Source organism: Triturus cristatus, chromosome 11, assembly GCF_964204655.1.
Source record: "Triturus cristatus chromosome 11, aTriCri1.1, whole genome shotgun sequence".
NCBI classification, from domain to species: Eukaryota; Metazoa; Chordata; class Amphibia; order Caudata; family Salamandridae; genus Triturus; species Triturus cristatus.
The window spans coordinates 5,264,465-5,280,833 of NC_140594.1; the positions used below are offsets into that span (position 1 = coordinate 5,264,465).

At 51.0% G+C, this 16,369-nt stretch overlaps 1 protein-coding gene across 1 annotated transcript in view; it reads left to right on the top strand.

Moving 5' to 3' along the window:
* The window catches only part of AACS (acetoacetyl-CoA synthetase), a 223,106-nt gene that overhangs the window by 2,935 nt on the left and 203,802 nt on the right, over window positions 1-16,369 (top strand). Inside the window, exon 2 of the mRNA XM_085635188.1 lies at window positions 4,996-5,099. Coding sequence (XP_085491314.1) covers window positions 4,996-5,099 — 104 coding nt within the window. The remainder of the gene's footprint in view (window positions 1-4,995; window positions 5,100-16,369) is intronic.

Consider the following 16,369-nt stretch of genomic DNA (forward strand, 5'->3'; position numbering starts at 1 on the left):
GGAGGAGCGGCCGCCAACGGCCGCAGCATGACGGAACCACTCCGTCATGAGCACAGCGCACCCGTGGCTCATGACGGAGGGGTTCCGTCATGAGCGGGGAAGGGGTTAAAGATCTTATGTAGAGTGAGGAAGACTTGGTTGATCTGCGATTTCATGGTGAGCTTGTTGTCAATGATTATTCAGAGGTTTATGGTGTGGTCGGAAGGAGTGGGCGCGGGTCCTAGGTCTGATGGCCACCAGAAGTCATTCCATGTGAACCTGCTGTTGCCGAAGATCAGTACTTCCATCTTGTCTGTGATCCGCTGCAGGCAGGCAGTTCTTCATATAGTTGGCGACGCTTGCCATGTATCTGTGGAAGTTGATTCTGGTAGTTGTGGGGTCGTTGGTGAGTGAGAGGGTGAGTTGGGTGTCGTCTGCTTAGGAAATATGTTGAGACCGTGGGATCTGAGGATGTTGGCTAGCGGGGTCATGTATGCACTGAAGAGCATGGGGCTGAGGAATGAGCACGGGGGGGAGACACCTCAGGTGATCTCCTTGGGTTCAGAGGTGAAAGGTGAGAAGTGGATCCTCTGCGTTCGTCCAGTGAGGAAGGAGGGGAACCATCAGCACACACATTAGCAACAGTGTGATCTAGGGCTCAGGGCTTGATGAGGTAAAGCTGTAGAAAGTAAATGTAGGCAATAGAAAAGGGGAATATTGGGGTGAGAGAGCCTGGTTCAGTGACTAAAATAGTATTACAGGTTTAGGAGTGACATAGGTACAGATGGTGTGCAGGGAAACCTTACTACAAGGTTAGGTGAGTGCATAGGGGGCCGTGCCTGAGGTGCAGAAGAAGAGTGTGAGGAGGGGGTGTAAGGTACCACCAATATTTGAGGTAATATCCTTTTACATCTGTGATTGTACAGCACTGTCATGCTCCACAAAGGGCCTGGTTTTGTACTCTATATACCCACATTTTAAATATAGTGCGAGTCAACAGGCATCTGAGAATTTAATGCAGGGACACAAATGTACCCCTCTAATTGCCTTCTAGGTATGATAGTGACACAGACGCTGATTCCTTTTATTAATTTTTGTATTATTCTCCAAGTAAATCGTGATAATCCTATACACCTTTCTACTTAACGAACAGTCATAATTTGACCAGCTGCTCCGCAGTCTAGTCTATTCCATCAGCTGCAGTTATTTTACTAATCCCAAAGTACTGTAACTGGGAAGTTGTCAGATCAGAATTGGTTCCTCTAGAAAATGCATTTCCATTAAGCATATTTGTCATACCCTTCTTTGTTTGATAATCTGCCATCATTCCTCACTTTCTCATCCCCCATGTACTCCATCTCTCTTCCACAATTCTTGCAGATTAAGGCTAAGGAATTGCTGAGTATTTCTCCAGCTATTGTTTAAAATGCTTGGATCAACCCACAGGTGAAAGTTACCACATTTCTTAGGTTTTAATACTGCAATTGAAAGCCAGTCTGAAAGTTCTGTTATTCTCTATGATCCCCCTCGCCATCTCACCATCCCCCCTTCTTTCTATCCTATTTTTAAGGTCAAGTAGTTGTAGCAGGGTTGGTGATGGTATGATGAGCTTTTTACTATGATAGTGTTAACACATTTTATATGGTAGTTAGCTATAAAACCTATTGTACATTCAGTGTGTTTCTGGGGAGTTTCTCTCTGGTTTTGGAAGTTCATCATCCTTTACAGTGGGAATAGGAGTGCAGGAAATTTTGAGATTTTGATTAATTAATGAGGGATGTCGTAAAGAAGTGGAGCGAATTAATAGCTTGCAGGTCTGCCAGGTATAACTTGCAATGGAAAGGGCCCAATTGGTTAAAGCATCCGATCCGGACGCTCATGTACATGGTCAAAGGCAAGCGTAAGGAAGGCAATGGGTCGGAGAGGAAGATGAGTTGTGTATCGGTTAATGCCCTGTGATGTAATGTTCTTTAAAAAGATGACTGTTAAATTCTTTCCTAAATTGGAGCAGCGTTTCAGATGGGCACATGGTTCCCACCTATGCACCTGGAATACAGATCCTGGTTGCATTGGTGGAAAAGATCAGTTGCCTAGTGTTCTTTCTTACACTTCTTAGTCTGTAGTCTGATGGTGTCCTGGCTGCAGATGTGCTGATAACCACCAGAGGTGGTGATTTTCTTTGCAAGATAAGTGAGCGTGCTGGTTGTGTTGGCTTTGTAACTAATGTAGCTAAATTTGAAGATGGTGTGTGCTGGCAAGGGGAGCCAATGGAGTTCCGTTTAGCATGGGGGTGATTTGATCAAGTTTCTCAGACCCTGGATACAGCAACTAGGATGCCCCTAAGGGATGCCAGTGTGGAGTCTGGGTGAGAGTGGGGATAGAACAATCCCCATCCAGATGTGAGAGTATGGTGGCTTGAAGAGTAGTTCTGAAGTTGCTTTCTAGAAGAAACAGTTTAATGTTCTTTAGAAAGAGAGCTGGTACCAGGTCTTCTTCCTCATTTGTTTTCCTTTTTCTGGCAATGTGTTATTTGAAGGAGAGTTTGGTGTCCAGGGTGAATTTAGGTGATCTGGCATTTGGTGAGGGTTGGGATTTGAAGCCGTCATGGTTCATATCATTGAGCCAGATTTGTACAGTTTTTTTGTTGTTGGCAAATAACAGAGTTCCGTCTTGATTGGGTTGAGCTTCGGGTAGGCACTGGATGATGTTCAAGCAGTGTTTGAGGCATTGAATGTCTGAAGCAGAGGACTCTTTCAAACAGTTGTGTAGTTTTGGCATTGTTGGTGAAGCTTGATGCTGTGATTTGTGAGTAGAGCCTGAGCTGCTCCATGTAGAGGTTGAAAATGTCCGGAGACCGTATGGAACCTTGTGGGAGTGTTCGTTTGAGCAAACTGGTGTCGGTTCCAGAGGCAGGAGGAGACCATTGCATAACATTGCCGGTGATTCCCATTCGCGACTCGAGTGTGCGTGTGAGGATGGTATGGCCAACGTCATCAAAGACAGCGGAGAAGTCCAGCAATATCAGGAGGCAGGGGCCGTCTTCATCTGCGTTCAAGAGGGCGTTGTTTTATGACCTGTAGGTGGGGTCTCCATGCTGCGTGTGATCTTATGCCAGACGGGTAGTTGTGCAGGAGATGGTCACTATTGATGTGATCTTAAACTTGAACATATACCGCTTTTTCAGTGCTCTTGTTGGTGAATGATAGGTGAGTGTTGGGCCGGTAGCTGACGAAGTCTTCAGGGTTTAGTGGGGTTTCTTTAGAAATGGGAGGCCTGACTTGAGAGCTGCTGGGAAGATGCCTTGAGTAAAGGAGGCATTGACAGTGGTAAGTAGGGTGAGAAGAGCATTCCAGTGAGAGCTTTTATAAAGCGCTATGGTAAGACCTCTTCATAAAAATTGGCTTTGAGGGCGTTTAGTATGTCGGCCAGATCTGAGGGAGGCATGTCCCTTGTGGGATTCTTTGGGAAAGGGTGGGTGTGAGAGATGAAGCTGGCTTGATATTGCTGTCCGATCTTCTGTGTTTTTTCAGTGAAGAAGCTGGTGTTGGCACTGCACTTCTCTGTGGAGTGAGGAATAGGTGGGTCCAGCAGGAGGTTATCCAGTGCTTGATTGAAGATTGATCTGCTTCTGTTGGTGGCAGCGGGATTGTACTTTGCTTTGGCTGATGCAGTGAGCTGTGTTTGTGTTGTGTGGAGGGTCTTCAGTATCGAGGTCTTTGCGGTTAATTGTTTCTTCCATTTTCTTTCCTGTCTGCGGATGGATTGTTTATTGTTTATTGTCAGCAAGGTCTGTAGAATGCCAGGGCTCTGACGGCTTTGGCTTTCACTTGCGTGTTCTGCTTGGGCGTGGATGTTCACATAGCTTTCGAAAAAACATATGAAGTTGCTGAGAAGGATATTAGCGTTGGACGTTGACTTGATGGGGTCAGAGATAAGTATAAGCATTAGATTGTTTATGGTGAAGTCTTTGAACGATCTGAAACTTCTGTCTCCTCTTTTGTATTCACCTTGATTAGTTAGTAGTAGGGTGAGCAGGGAGATAGGGATGGAAGAATGGTCAGTCCAGTCCAAGGGTATGGGTGGTTTGCATTGGATTGTTGGTGATGTTGAGAAGATGAGATTGAGGATGTAGCCATTGAAGTGTTTTGATTGTGTGAAATGCTGTACCACGTTGAGTGTTTCGATGAGGTTGAAGAGGATTGTGGGGGCATGTTGGATAGATGAGGAGGTGAGGAGAACAGAGAATTCATAAATGAAGTTGACACTTTGACAGGGAGGCCTGTAGATGAGCTGGAACATGGCTGTGTGAGTTGCAAAGACAGGGAAATGGCATGTCAGCAGCTCCATGGATGGGATGTGAATGAGATTGGGTCTGTGGGCTGTTTGAAGCTATGTGTGTGTCTAGGTTGTCTACGTCTGGGTGTGTTTGTGTTTATTTAGAGTATGGGGTGCTGGGGGAGGCACATGAATATAATTTTACAGTGTAGGTTTCACTGGAACAGGGGTTCTGGCCCAAGACCCTTTGAGACCCTAACGGGCTACACCCTTGTCTACGTCCTCCCTTTTCAGGGGACGACAGGCAATGGGATACCTAGAATAGTTGATCGAAATAGGGAGAAGGCAGGAAGTGATACAACTTCCTGTACAGATGTCTGATGGGAAAAGAGGTGCTCCATATTTGTCCCTGTACTGATGTTTCATGGCTTAATATGTCCACATGCTTCGCATCTCAGCTGGATAAATGGATAATCCTTGGTTATATGAATCCATCTTCTGAGTTCCTCTTTTGATAAATTGGTGGTGTGCGGCACATCTGTTCCTGTGCGGAACACCTTATCAGGAAAAGAAGTGGCGTCTGCTTCAGCCTCTCGTTGGAGAGGCAAGTTTTCATGTGCTCCACACATATAGATTACCTGCGATCTTTGTCAGTGCCTGTTTGGGTAGGTGTAGAGCAGGTTGTTTTGTTACTCTCTGAGGTGAATGTCTTTCTGTAATGGAGTTATTTGTATTTTTCAGCCAATTACAACGAGCTGTACCAGTGGTCTGTGGAGTCCTATCCAGATTTCTGGGCCGAGTTTTGGAATTTCAGTGGGATTATTTCCTCTTGTCCATATGATGAGGTGAGTTCTTCTTTTGTATCCGTTCTTCACATCATGCTTTGACAGTTGAGCATCCTATGTGTTCACATGGAGGTGGGTCCAAGACTACGTTGGGCATCGGGTGGGCCGGTGTAGGTGGGACTGGGGCACTGCTGGGTGCGCTGTGTGCGAAGACATTTTGTGCTGCATTGCATATACTGTTTGCTTGTTTGTAAGCTGTTCTCTGACTGTACTGGGCACCTTGTGCACTTGGAAGTAGGTGCTTCTGGAATGGCATCGGGTGTGCCATGAATGCATTGTCAATCCACCAAGCTCAGTGTAGGTGGTTCTATGATCTCGCAGGGTATTCTGTGTGCTTAGGTCTTCGTGGTACTATGAGTGGACTGGGCACCCCGTGTGCTCAGTGTAGGTGGTTCTGTGATCTCACAGGTATCCTGTCTTCTCAGGTGTATGTGGTACTGCTAGTAGGCTAGGCACCCCATGCATTCAATGTGGGTGGTTCTGTGATCTCTCAGGATATATTGTCTGCTCAGGTCTGTGTGGTACTATGAGTAGGCTGGGCACCCCGTGCGCTCAGTGTAGGTGGTTCTGTGATCTCCTCACAGGCAGGGCCGGACTGGGAACCAAAACTGGCCCTGGCAAACTGCTCGGCTGGCCCCCCTGGGATGAGGGGGGTTGCAGCCGTGCAGTTTGCAAGGGCTGGTTTATGCCGATTTAGTTACAGGAGGCCGATATTGCTGACCCCCGTAACAAAAACGGCCCCCCAGGGGCACAAAACCGGCCCCCCACCCTAGCGGCCCGCTGGGAAATCGCCTGGTGCCCGCTACAGCCAGTCCGGCCCTGCTCGCAGGGTATCCTGTGTGCTCAGGTCTGTGTAGTACTACGAGTAGATCGGGCACCCATGTAATCAATGTAGGTGGTTCTGTGATATAACAGGGTATCTGTCAGGTCCCCACAAGTCTTACCTTCTGCTTGTGGAGAGATCCCACGGGGACAACGTGGACAACCACCTCCTGCGCCCTTCTCTACCCGGAAGGACCAGATATCACTAACCAAGTCAAAGAGGGGACCGGGGGAGGCTGCCAAGGAAAGGGTGAGGGCAATGTGGTGGATGTCATGGTGGGGCACCCTCTGTGGTTCTTGGGGTCTTGTGTCGGCACCACCTAAGGTTGAGAGTGGAGGAAGGAGTAACAGCTGCGCCAATTAAAGTGAGCAGACACAGGCAACACAAAACATGAGCCCCAAATAGTCACCTGGAATGAAGCGCTCCTGCGCTGGCGTGAGAGACAAGTAAGCGCGACTCCGTGCCATCGCACGCGTCGCGAAGGAAGGGTAAAGCGCTCCTGCGCTGGTGTGAGGGACAAAGTAAGCACGACTCCGTACCGTTGCACGAGTCGCGAAGGAAGGGGGAAGCGCTCCTGCGCTGATGTGAAGGACAAAGTAAGCGCGATTCCGTGCCGTCGCACGAGTCGCGAAGGAAGGGTCAAGCGCTCCTGCGCTGGTGTGAGGGACAAAATAAGCACGACTCCGTGCCGTTGCACGAGTCGCGAAGGAAGGGTCAAGCGCTCCTGACGTTGGGAGCTTTAGGCGCCCTTGCGCGGTCCGGACAGCGAGTCCGGTTGCTGATGGAGCCTTCGCGTACTCTCCTGCGTTCCTGCGAAGCTCCGTGGAAGTATACGAAGCGCCGATGTGGGCGTCTTCGGGCCTGAAATGCGGATCTTGCCGGAAGTGCCGGCCGGCAGGTGACGTCAGCTGTTTCAGTCTCCAACAGCTAGACGACTAACCTGCCAGGCGGACTTCGGTGGGAGGAGTCTCGTTATGTTTGGAGAATGCCTCGCTTCCGATCAGCAGGAAGCGAGGAGGCGACCGAGAACATAATAAGAAAAGCTTTTCCCTGATGTACATATATTTCTTCCCACTTCGTTTCTGACGACATACCTGACCTGATCCCCTCATTTGTTTGGGATTTTTTAATAAGAAATGTTTTCCTGATGTATGTTCACTTTGTTTGGTTTTCTTTCCGACAACACATTTGACATTTTAAAGATATTATTTTCGCTCGTGAGCGTATGATAAGAAGATAGCCGCTTAGAAGACTTTCCATTGCCTGCCATAATTCGCCTTTGATAACAGCACTTGCGATATCACCGTCAATAGCCTATATCCATACGGTCCCAATATGTTTAACTTCATCTACTACATAATGACTGTATAACGTATCATGATGCCTCCTACATTCGCTCTATTTATGGTCTCACCAATTACCATGTCTATGAATACCTGATATGACAAAATTATTTTTATGTTTCGGCAATTAAGCCTAATTATGTCATTCTCTTTTGTTTTCCTTCGAATTCTTTCCTCTCTCACTCACCACTATGTTCTTTTCTTTCTCTCCTTTCTCCTAATCTTTCTCGTTTTCTTGTTCTCATCTCTTTTGTGCCTCTCTCCCCAAACCAATATCCCTCTTCTCCGCTAATATCCTGTCTGCTCAGGTCTGTGTGGTACTGTGAGTAGGCGGGGCACCCCGTGTGCTCAGTGTAGGTGGTTCTGTGATCACAGGTATCCTGTCTGCTCAGGTATGTGGTACAGTGAGTAGGCTGGGCACCTCGTGTGATCAGCGTAGGTGGTTCTGTGATCTCCTCACAGGGTATCCTGTCTGCTCAGGTCTATGTGGTACAATGAGTAGGCTGGGCACCTCGTGTGATCAGCGTAGGTGGTTCTGTGATCTCCTCACAGGGTATCCTGTCTGCTCAGGTCTATGTGGTACAATGAGTAGGCTGGGCACCTCGTGTGATCAGCGTAGGTGGTTCTGTGATCTCCTCACAGGGTATCCTGTCTGCTCAGGTCTGTGGTACAATGAGTAGTTGGGGCACCCGTGTGCTCAGTGTAGGTGGTTCTGTGATCTCTCAGGGTACCTGTCTGCTCAGGTATGTGGTACTACGAGTAGTCTGGGCACCTCGTGTGATCAGCGTAGGTAGTTCTGTGATCTCTCAGGGTACCTGTCTGCTCAGGTCTGTGGTACAGTGAGTAGGCTGGGCACCTCGTGTGATCAGTGTTAGACGGCGACCTCAGAGGAGCCCGGAAAGGGGTCCTGACTACCCTGAGACCCACCCTCAAAGTATCGTAGCCGGGCACTGGCGGGAGATTCCCCAGGGGGAGGAATCTCGCAACTAGGATCGTACTTCTGGCACCACACGACACAGAGAGACCACACTGGGTATTCTCAGAACAGGCTTTATCAAACAGGTATCACTGCAAATATGTACAAGGTGAGCACGGGCTCAAGAGTCTCGGAAAGGTAGGGGGTAGCGGGACTGTCTCTGGTAACGGTTCAAAGCAGGGACGTATCCGGCGCACAGCTCACAATCCTCGAGCTGGGGAATACGTGGTCGGAGTTGGGGTCCGGCGGGACCGTGAGAGTCTGGGGGAGCCGCGAGTCACTCAGCAGGGCTCAGGTACAAGTTCGGAGGTCTTACGATCTTCAGGGAGCCGCGAGTCACTCAGCAGGGCTCAGGTACAAGTTCGGAGGTCTTACGATCTTCAGGGAGCCGCGAGTCACTCAGCAGGGCTCAGGTACAAGTTCGGAGGTCTTACGATCTTCAGGGAGCCGCGAGTCACTCAGCAGGGCTCAGGTACAAGTTCGGAGGTCTTACGATCTTCAGGGAGCCGCGAGTCACTCAGCAGGGCTCAGGTGAGTTCCAGTTCCAGGAGCCGCGACCACGTCAGCAGGCTCTCGTTGTTCCAGCGTCGAATCTGCCGGACAGCCCCCGAGCACCCCTTGTTATAGTTCGACCCCTCTTTGATGTCCGGAGTCTGTGCAGGCAGGGGTCTTGTCACCTGGGGGTCGCTTGCCGGGATTTCCTGCTATTGTCTTTTGATCCTTTCAGGGCCGGGTCGGGAGGAGTCCCAGACACCCAGCAGGCGGGGAGCCAGCCCTCAGGGGGGCCGGAGGGCCGATCGAAACCCATCGTCCCGGGGGAGTTCAGAGGTGCGATAGAAACTGCTCCTCCCTCTCTCATCCCCTGGAAGCGTGATGTCCTCCAGCCGGAGTGGCGCCTCTAGGCCCGGGTCGCGCTGGGGCCGGGCGGCCATCTTGGTGCATGAAGTGGGCACGCGGGCCCGGGGTGGCCGAAAGGAGAGAGGCCAGGGACGGGGATGTCCGGGTCGGTGCGTGTGTCCTGGTGGGGAGGTTCGGCTGGGCCGGGTGCTCGGGCTGTAGGTACCAGGTTTCGGTGGTGCGGGGGCACGGAGGGCCATTCTACGAGGCCGGGTCCAACAATCAGCGTAGGTGGTTCTGTGATCTCCTCACAGGGTATCCTGTCTGCTCAGGTCTATGTGGTACAATGAGTAGGCTGGGCACCTCGTGTGATCAGCGTAGGTGGTTCTGTGATCTCCTCACAGGGTATCCTGTCTGCTCAGGTCTATGTGGTACAATGAGTAGGCTGGGCACCTCGTGTGATCAGCGTAGGTGGTTCTGTGATCTCCTCACAGGGTATCCTGTCTGCTCAGGTCTATGTGGTACAATGAGTAGGCTGGGCACCTCGTGTGATCAGCGTAGGTGGTTCTGTGATCTCTCAGGGTACCTGTCTGCTCAGGTCTATGTGGTACAATGAGTAGGCTGGGCACCTCGTGTGATCAGCGTAGGTGGTTCTGTGATCTCCTCACAGGGTATCCTGTCTGCTCAGGTCTGTGGTACAATGAGTAGGCGGGGCACCCGTGTGCTCAGTGTAGGTGGTTCTGTGATCTCACAGGGTATCCTGTCTGCTCAGGTATGTGGTACTACGAGTAGGCTGGGCACCTCGTGTGCTCAGTGTAGGTGGTTCTATGATCTCACAGGGTATCCTGTCTGCTCAGGTCTCCGTGGTACAGTGAGTAGGCGGGGCACCCGTGTGCTCAGTGTGGGTGGTTCTGTGATCTCACAGGGTATCTTGTCTGCTCAGGTCTCCGTGGTACTACGAGTAGGCTGGGCACCTCGTGTGCTCAGTGTAGTTGATTCTGTGATCTCACAGGGTATCCTGTCTGCTCAGGTCTGTGTGGTATTATGAGTAGATTGGACACCCCGTGTGCTCATTGTAGGTGGGGCTGTGACTGCCTTGGGCACCCTGTGTGCTCAATGCAGACTGTAATATTTCGTCATGGTTCATGTGTGTGCTCGCTGCAGGTGGTGCTCTCACTGGGCCTTTTGCTTTAGTTGTGGTGTTCTCGAGGGGCTAGGGGTGGGGTGGCTACCGGAGGGACGTAGCTAACCATAAATGCTCTCCCTCTCCTGAAAGGTTATGTCTTAACCAGATATGACCAGTCCTTTTAGAGAGGTGAAAGGATAGTTTGGGATAAGGTTTTGACGGGTGAGCCCTGTCTCCTTTCCTGCCAGTGTCTACCGGCTTCTTCATGCTTTCTACGCAGTAGCAACTGTGAACTGAGTGAAAGTGAGAGAGTAAATGCACGGAGTTTGTAGACCTCAAGCATATGAGCAGCGAAGAAAGCTTACTGACATACACCAGTGCTTTTGCATGCCAGGCGTGCACTTCAGAAGCCCACAATATCTATGGGAAACCAGTGCATGTTCTTCTGTCGTTTCATGTGTGGCCTTTGTTCCCAAGTCCACAGATTAGCCCGAAGCCTTTGCATGTTCTGTCGTCTCATGTGTGGCCTTTGTTCCCAAGTCCACAGATTAGCCTGAAGCCTTTGCATGTTCTTCTGTCGTCTCATGTGTGGCCTTTGTTCCCAAGTCCACAGATTAGCCCGAAGCCTTTGCATGTTCTGTCGTCTCATGTGTGGCCTTCGTTCCCAAGTCCACAGATTAGCCTGAAACCAGTGCATGTTCTGTCGTCTCATGTGTGGCCTTCGTTCCCAAGTCCACAGATTAGCCCGAAGCCTTTGCATGTTCTGTCGTCTCATGTGTGGCCTTTATTCCCAAGTCCACAGATTAGACCGAAGCCAGTGCATGTTCTTTTTGTCGTCTCATGTGTGGCCTCTGTTCCCAAGTCCACAGATTAGCCTGAAGCCAGTGCATGTTCTTCTCTCGTCTCATGTGTGGCCTCTGTGCCCAAGCCCACAGATTAGCCTGAAGCCACTGCATGTTCTTCTGTCGCCTCATGTGTGGTCTCTGATCCCAAGATTAGCCCAAATCTGCTCTAGGAGAGTGGCTATCGACTACAAGTATTACCTGTACCAGTACGCTGTCGAGGAAACGGCATCGACCCCATATACACAGCGTGAATGCAGTCCATGCTGGTGATGGCAAGCCCTATTTCTTTTATTTATGACTGTTTATTGAAAGCCAATCAAAGAAGAAAACTGAGGCCAAACAAATGGAAGGTACATGTCTCAGTAAAAATAGCAGTGAGGTGACTTCATTGGCTAAGCTGTACATGGGAACATCATTACAAAATCAACCCCCAAGCGTGGTGCCTTCTCAGATCTTAAACGGCTAGGCAGCCCGCCCAGTTCCAAAGAAAAATATATGGAACGAATTTAGGTGCATAGGGCAGTCCAGAGTCCAATCCTCCTGTAAACGAAGGCCACAGCACCACGTCAGGGTGTATAATGGGGTCATATTAGGCTTAGCCCTAACAACAATAAACCATGGACGCCATAGAGAGGAGACATCTTGCACCGTGAGAATGTGAGACCGCCGTTTCCAAATTTAACCTGTACAAAGACACACAACAAAGAAGAAGAAAAGAGAAGGCTGAAGAGACGGTGACAGAAAAAGAAAGAAGAGGAGCCAAGTATGGGGACTTTCCCCAATGGGGGGGGTGTAGGAGCCGGGCGCGCCGTGGACGGTAGGGGGGGGAGAGAATAAAGTAAAAAAAAAAAAGATAAAAAGGGTGGGGTCCTGCCTGCTTTTTCAAGTGGGTCATTCAGGGGTTTCTGGTTTCCGGCCCGAGAGAAGGGCTCCAGAGGGTCGTCAAACAGCTGCAGGGCGTGCAATCTGGGGGGCACCAGACGGGAGTGCTCAGTCCTGGTGAGGTGGCATATAAGTGGCTGCCAAATGTGCGTGGCTGCCAAGTGTCCGTGTGGTTAAGGTGGGCTGTAAGTAATTCTAAAGCCAGGACATCCCACAACCGAAGGAACCAAGTGGCAATAGAGGGGGGGGAGGGGTAAGTCTTTTTCCAACCTAAGGCAAAAGACTGTCTCGCAGCTCCTAGTAGACGACGGATCAGATGCCAATCTGCGTTAGTCATGGCTTTCACCGTGCCAGGTTTAATGCCCAAGATACTCATGGATGGGGTGGAAGAAATCGGAAAACCCACCACATCTTTAATGTGGCTGAGAACCTCCTTCCAAAATAGCGTAAGACCAGGGCGAGACTACCAAATGTGCAAAACGTCTCCTCTGTCGCTCTGACACCTCCAGCAGAGCGGAGGGGAGTTCGGAAACATCCGATGGAGGCCAATAGGGGTATAGCACCATTGTGTCATCAGCTTGTATGCTGACCAGCACTGCGGCGTGCTGCAGTAGACCCTGGGGATGTCCCTCCACAGGCGGCCCACCCCTCAGAGGGGATGCCGTTGTCCAGGTCTGAGGCCCACCGCGTCTGATAGCCATGAGGCGTGGGTTGTTGAGAGTGCTGTAGAACAGAGCAAGTCTTAGAGATTAGACCCCTTGACCCCTCAAACCTGCGAACCTGAGATTCAAAGATGGTGAGCTGACGAGTCGCCTCTTGGACATATGTTGGGGAACTAAGCCAATGCCACAGCTGATAGTATTGCATACGCGCACCTTCCGAAAGGTGGAAGCTTTGTTTGTATTGTTCAAACGTACGGAGGGCGGTACCCTGAAAGAAATCCTGGATAACTCGGCGTCCCTCTACGGTACATGCTTCGAAAGCCTGAGGTTGTAAGGCAAGCCCTATTTTAATACATGGTGTTTGAGGCACAGGTGTTCCTTGACTGTTGGGATGTTATAGTTGGAAGGAGTAGTTGATTATTGTGGCTTTTACTTGGACCGGTTGGGAAGGGTAGAGGTCAGTGGGCATCCATTGGAATGCCGAGGCTTTTCATTTTGTTTGGGGCCTCCATAGATCCACCTGGCGTTCCTACACCCAGGACTTCTCCCTTACTCTGCTCACCCAGTTCCAAAGCCAGAGGTTGTGTTTTGTGCTTTGTCTTCTGACCTCTGTTTCGCAGCTCTGAAGGACGTCCAGGGAGCCGCAGTGACACCGAGTGAAGTCCATTCCTCCAAGATGTCTCTAGCTAGCTGTTTTGGATATAGCAATGAGGTCAATAAAATACATTTAGTGTGTAAATGTTGCTTGTATTTATGGTGACATTTTAATGCAGAAAATTCCAAGGTGAATAAAACTCCTCATAAGTCGGAAGTCTAATCTTATTGATGAATGTAGTGGGAAGTTTTGGTCTTAGGCAGGCAAGCAGATAAGTATACTGCGTCCATTTTACATACTGAGAAACTAGCTGCTACCTTGTGCTACATGCTGTGAAACTCTCAGTGTAAGCAGCTAAACCGCGAAGAGCGCATCCCAGATAAAGACCGATTAATCCTTTGTAGGCTGGAATATGTATATCAAGCAGTGAGGAAACACCTGTTTCTTAAGTGGAAATCAGGATCCAATTACTTTAAAGAAACATCAATAAAGTGCTTTCCTTATAAACTTGAGTTCTTAGCACAATTCTTTCAAGCCCCAGTCACGTTTCAAATGTACTCTGAAATGCTTCCGGGCGGGCATTACCTTCCTGGTGGTGGCTTTCAATCCTCTGCTTATCCCTTCTCTTTTGCCATCTTTAATGGGGACATTTGGGTGCACCACTCTTGGCCGACACCTCTGGAAAGGTCACAGAACTCCTCGCTTCTGGTTTCACCACGAGGATGGTTTCTGAGCCTTGGTTCTTCACGTCTCTTCAATTGCGTAAAAATGAATTTCTGCTGATATTGACAAGGGGGGGGGGGTCTAATCGCTGTTAGTTTTATACTTGCGGAAATCGCAGCTGGATCCAGCAGCAGGTGTCTCAGCTGTGAAGAAAGCAGAGCTCCTTGAGTCTGGAATTGCTGAGGGGAAGATTGTGAACGAGGGATACTTTGGAGCTAACACCGAGGGTGAAGAGACCAGAGAAATTGCTTATGATGATCTGTGAACTTCTTAGCAGCGGGAATACCGGCTGCCAAATCATGTACAATGTGATCTTAATCTAGATAAACAGCCCAGATGAATTCTCTATGGTTGCAGCACACCTAGGTTGTCACCACAGGTAATCTTCCTCTGTTTAACTGGGCGCAGGATGTACAAATACACGTTCGATGCCTCGTGGACCTCTTCTGCTCAAGGCATCTATGATGCTGCAGGTCTCTGCTACAGCTATTCACTCCCTACATCTTCAGTGGGGTCTCTGCAGTCCACCACCAGAGTTGTCAATGTGGTCTCCAGGCACACCTCGTCCAGAGCCATCACTAAGGTCTCCAGGCACTCCACGTCCAGAGCTGTCAATATGGTCTGCAGGCACTCCACGTCCAGAGCCATCACTGAGGTCTCCACGCACTCCACCTCCAGAGCTGTCACTGAGGTCTCCAGGAAGTCCACCTCCGGAGCCATCACTGTGGTCTCCAGGCAAGCCATGTCCAGAGCCAACACGAATTTCTCCAGGCACTCCACCTGCAGAGCCATCACTGAGGTCTCCAGGCATTCCACCTTCAGAGCCGTCACTGAGGTCTCCAGGCGCTCCACCTCGAGAGCCATCACTGAGGTCTCCAGGCGCTGTACCTCCAGAGCCATCACTGAGGTCTCCAGGCACTCCACCTCCAGAGCCGGCACTGAGGTCTCCAATCACTCCACGTCCAGAGCTGTCAATGTGGTCTTGAGGCACACCTCGTCCAGAGCCATCACTAAGATGTCCAGGCACTCCACCTCCAAAGCTGTCAATGTGGTCTCCAGGCACTCCACCTCCAGAGCCATCCCTGAGGTCTTCTGGCGCTCCACCTCCAGAGCCATCCCTGAGGTCTTCTGGCGCTCCACCTCCAGAGCCATCCCTGAGGTCTTCTGGCGCTCCACCTCCAGAGCCATCCCTGAGGTCTTCTGGCGCTCCACCTCCAGAGCCATCACTGAGGTCTCCAGGCGCTCCACGCCCAGAGCCATCACTGAGGTCTCCAGGCATGTGTCGTCCAGAGCCATCACGGAGCTCTCCAGGCACTCCACCTCCAGAATCATCACTGAGATCTCCAGGCGCTCCACGTCTGGAGCCATCACTGAGGTCTCCAGGTACTCCATGCCCACACCCGTCACTGAGGTCTCCAGACTTTCCATGTCAAGAGCCTTCACTGATGTCTGGAGACACGCCACATCCAGAGCCATTACTGAGGTCTCCAGGCACGCCACATCCAGAGCCATCACTGAGGTCTCCAGGCACGCCACAACATTACTGAGGTCGCCAGGCACTCCACCTCCAGAATCATCACTGATGTTTCCAGGCGCTCCACGTCCGGAGCCATCACTGAGGTATTCAGACGCTCCACGTCCGGAGCCATCACTGAGGTCTCCAGCCACTCCATGTTCATAGCCATTACAGAGGTCTCCCGGCGCTCCACCGCCAGAGCCACCTCTGAGGTGTCCAGGCGCGCCACGTCCAGAGCCGTCACTGAGGTCTCCAGGCAGTCCACGTCCAGATTTGTCGCGACCAGGCACTCCACTTCCAGAGCTGTCACTGAAGTCTCCAGGCGCTCCACGTCCAGAGCCATCTCTGAGGTCTCCAGGCGCTCCACGCCCAGAGCCATCACTGAGGTCTCCAGGCACTCCACCTCCAGGGCTGTCACTGAGGTCTCCAGGAAGTCCTCCTCCGGAGCCATCACTGAGGTCTCCAGGCAAGCCATGTCCAGAGCCAACATGGATGTGTCCAGGCACTCCACCTCCAGAGCCATTACTGAGGTCTCCAGGCATTCCACCTCGAGCCGTCACTGAGGTCTCCAGGCACTCCACTTCCAGAGCCATCACTGAGGTCTCCAGGCGCTCCACCTCCAGAGCCATCACGGATGTCACCAAGCGCTCCACCTCCAGAGCCATCACGGATGTCACCAGGCGCTCCACCTCCAGAGCCATCATGGATGTCACCAGGCGCTCCACCTCCAGAGCCATCACGGATGTCACCAGGCGCTCCACCTCCAGAGCCATCACGGATGTCACCAGGCGCTCCACCTCCAGAGCCAACACGGAGGTCTCCATGCGCTCCACCTCCAGAGCCATCACTGAGGTCTCCATGCGCTCCACCTCCAGAGCCATCACTGAGGTCTCCAGGCACTCCACCTCCAGAGCAGTCACTGTGGTCTTAAGGCACGCCATG